Source organism: Calidris pugnax, unplaced genomic scaffold, assembly GCF_001431845.1.
Source record: "Calidris pugnax isolate Ruff unplaced genomic scaffold, ASM143184v1 scaffold111, whole genome shotgun sequence".
Classification (NCBI taxonomy): domain Eukaryota; kingdom Metazoa; phylum Chordata; class Aves; order Charadriiformes; family Scolopacidae; genus Calidris; species Calidris pugnax.
In genome coordinates, this window is record NW_015090872.1 from 3,931,487 (window position 1) to 3,933,993 (window position 2,507).

General features: G+C 51.7%; 1 protein-coding gene across 2 annotated transcripts in view; it reads left to right on the plus strand.

Annotated features, from left to right (window-relative positions):
- The first annotated feature begins 2,145 nt into the window (after positions 1 to 2,145).
- COMMD2 (COMM domain containing 2) overlaps positions 2,146 to 2,507 on the plus strand; it is a 5,285-nt gene continuing 4,923 nt past the window's right edge. Inside the window, exons 1-2 of one of the 2 annotated variants that reach the window (XM_014946045.1) lie at positions 2,146 to 2,279; positions 2,389 to 2,466. In XM_014946045.1, coding sequence (XP_014801531.1) covers positions 2,213 to 2,279; positions 2,389 to 2,466 — 145 coding nt within the window. In that variant the 5' untranslated portion in view covers positions 2,146 to 2,212. The remainder of the gene's footprint in view (positions 2,280 to 2,388; positions 2,467 to 2,507) is intronic. The other variant, XM_014946044.1, reaches the window with a different exon arrangement.

Consider the following 2,507-nt stretch of genomic DNA (forward strand, 5'->3'; position numbering starts at 1 on the left):
TGCAGGATTCCCGAGGGGTCTGGATGGCTGCAAAGGAAAGGACTTCACAAAGATGGGTCCCACCGGTTTCGTGGCACTGGAGAACATCACACTTTTATAGCTGGATTGTACTTGCCTACTTTTGAGCAAATCCTTCTACAAATTTGCACCTTCCTGTTAGGCAGTTAATATTTCCGTATTACCTGTTGGGTCATTTTGTTTCCAGTCTTTGAGTTTGCTTAATTCTTTTTCCTTGCCATGTGTATTTCTCTGTACTATCCTGCTGATGCTCTTATGGCACAAAAGAAACAAGCTGTCCTTCTGAGCCAATTATCAAGATTCCTGGAGCAATTCACTTATTATACATGAAGATGTTCAGGGTTTTTTTTCCCCTCCCTTTTTCATCTGTGTGGTCTCCTCCATCTTACTTCTCTTTTACCATCTCCCATCCTTTTTATACTTGTTTTTCAAGCATAAGATTTGTATTCCTTTCTCTCACTTCTAAACTTATTTTCTAATCACCTTTAGTTTATGATTTCAGTCTGTTACTGTAGTGGGTTCTTAAAATACGCACATGCATATACACACATATTTCTTCAAGGTACACCAAAAGTTTTCTGACTTCTGGCTTAACGAGATTATCCGAACACAATAGACATATGTTTGTATGAAAAAGATTAAAAATTGAAGATAGACTGTCCATCTCACAGGATTCACTTCTCTCCTGTTTTCTGGAGAAAGAAATCCACCACAGCTCTTCATTATATAATGTGTACCTCCTTTAGAAACATAGTAACAAGTAAAGCTTGTATCTTTCTCAAAATTCCATGTAGCTAATTCATTAACCCTTGTGATACTGATTGGTCAATTAATCTGCTGATAGGAAACAGGGCATAGCTGTAATTCTAGCAGCATACCTGTATGTGTTAGGAATTTCTAGGGCTGAAGGATGTACTCTTCTAAACAGCAAAGCCAAACTGTTGGCCGAGAGAAGAGCAGACAGAATTAATCCATTTTCTTGGTGTCACTTGATCTTAAATATGACGAGAGGAAGATGGCAGTTTCTTGCAAAAAAACCCCTTAATATTGATTCATCAATTTGGCTTTATTTAACATGGAATACACATTTTTAAAAGGTCATTTTAAGCACATGGGAATAGCACGGCCACCTCTAGGTAATTTTGGCAGGGAAATGCGATTGTGTACCAGCCATGGGACATGGCAGTGTCACTGGGGTGTCATCCTTGTCCCTCAGGTTTGGGCAGTCCGGCGCCGCACCCCTTGGGGTGTCAACGCAGGCTACACCTGCAAAACAGCTTTGAATTGCACCGACAGCAAATCCCCCGCAGCCCGGGGCAGAACCGCTCTGGAACGGCTGCGGAGGCCGGGACGGGGACAGGGTTGGGGACGTTCCCATCCTGATCTCCAACAGCTGGAGAGCAGCCCTGAGGAGAAGGACTTGGGAGCGCTCGTGGATGAGAAGCTCAACATGAGCCGGCAATGTGCCCAGCCCTGGGCTGCATCAAGAGAAGCGTGGCCAGCAGGTCACGGGAGGTGATTCTGCCCCTCTACTTTGCGCTCGTGAGACCCCACCTGGAGCACTGTGTCCAGCTCTGGAGTCCTCAACATGGAAAGTACACAGACCTGTTGGAACGTGTCCAGTGGAGGGCCACCAAGATGATCAGAGGGATGGAGCACCTCTCCTATGAAGACAGACTGAGAGAGCTGGGGTTGTTCAGCCTGGAGAAAAGGCGGCTCTGGGGAGACCTTATAGCAGCCTTCCAATATCTGAAGGGAGCTACAGGAGAGCTGGAGAGGGACTCTTTGTCAGGAAGTGTAGTGACAGGACAAGGGGTAACGGTTTTAAATTGGAAGAGGGGAGATTTAGATTAGATATTAGGAAGAAATTCTTTCCTGTGAGGGTGGTGAAGCACTGGCCCAGGTTGCCCAGAGAAGCTGTGGCTGCCCCATCCCTGGAGGGGTTCAAGGCCAGGCTGGATGGGGCTTTGAGCAACCTGGTCTGGTGGGAGGTGTCCCTGCCCATGGCAGGGGGTTGGAATTCGATCATCTTTAAGGTCCCTTCCAGCTCTAACCATTCTATGATCCCTCCGGCCCCGTTCTCCGCCGGCAGCCTCCCCCCCACAGCTCCCGGCGGCTCCGCGCAGGCGCGTCCCGGTGGCAACGGGCCGGGGCCGCCCCTTCCTGCTCGGTGGCGGCGGGGAGTGGCGGAGCGATGCTGTTGGTGCTGTCGGAGGAGCAGAAGGCCCACCTGGGCTGCCTGCCGCGGGTGGGCGAGGCAGGTCTGGTAGCGGTAGCGGCCCAGAGCCGCCCGGGGAGCGGGGAGGAGGGGGCGGGCGCGGCCGTGGCCCGTACGGGGCCCTGCAGCGAAGTCCCGTCTTCTCGTTTCAGCCGTCGGCGAGCTGGGGCGCCTGGCGGTGGAGCTGCTGCGGCGGGGAGCGGCGCCGCGGGCCTGCGAGGCGGCCGCCAGTAAGAGCCGGGGCGGTGGGACCGGGCGCGGAGGGGAACCG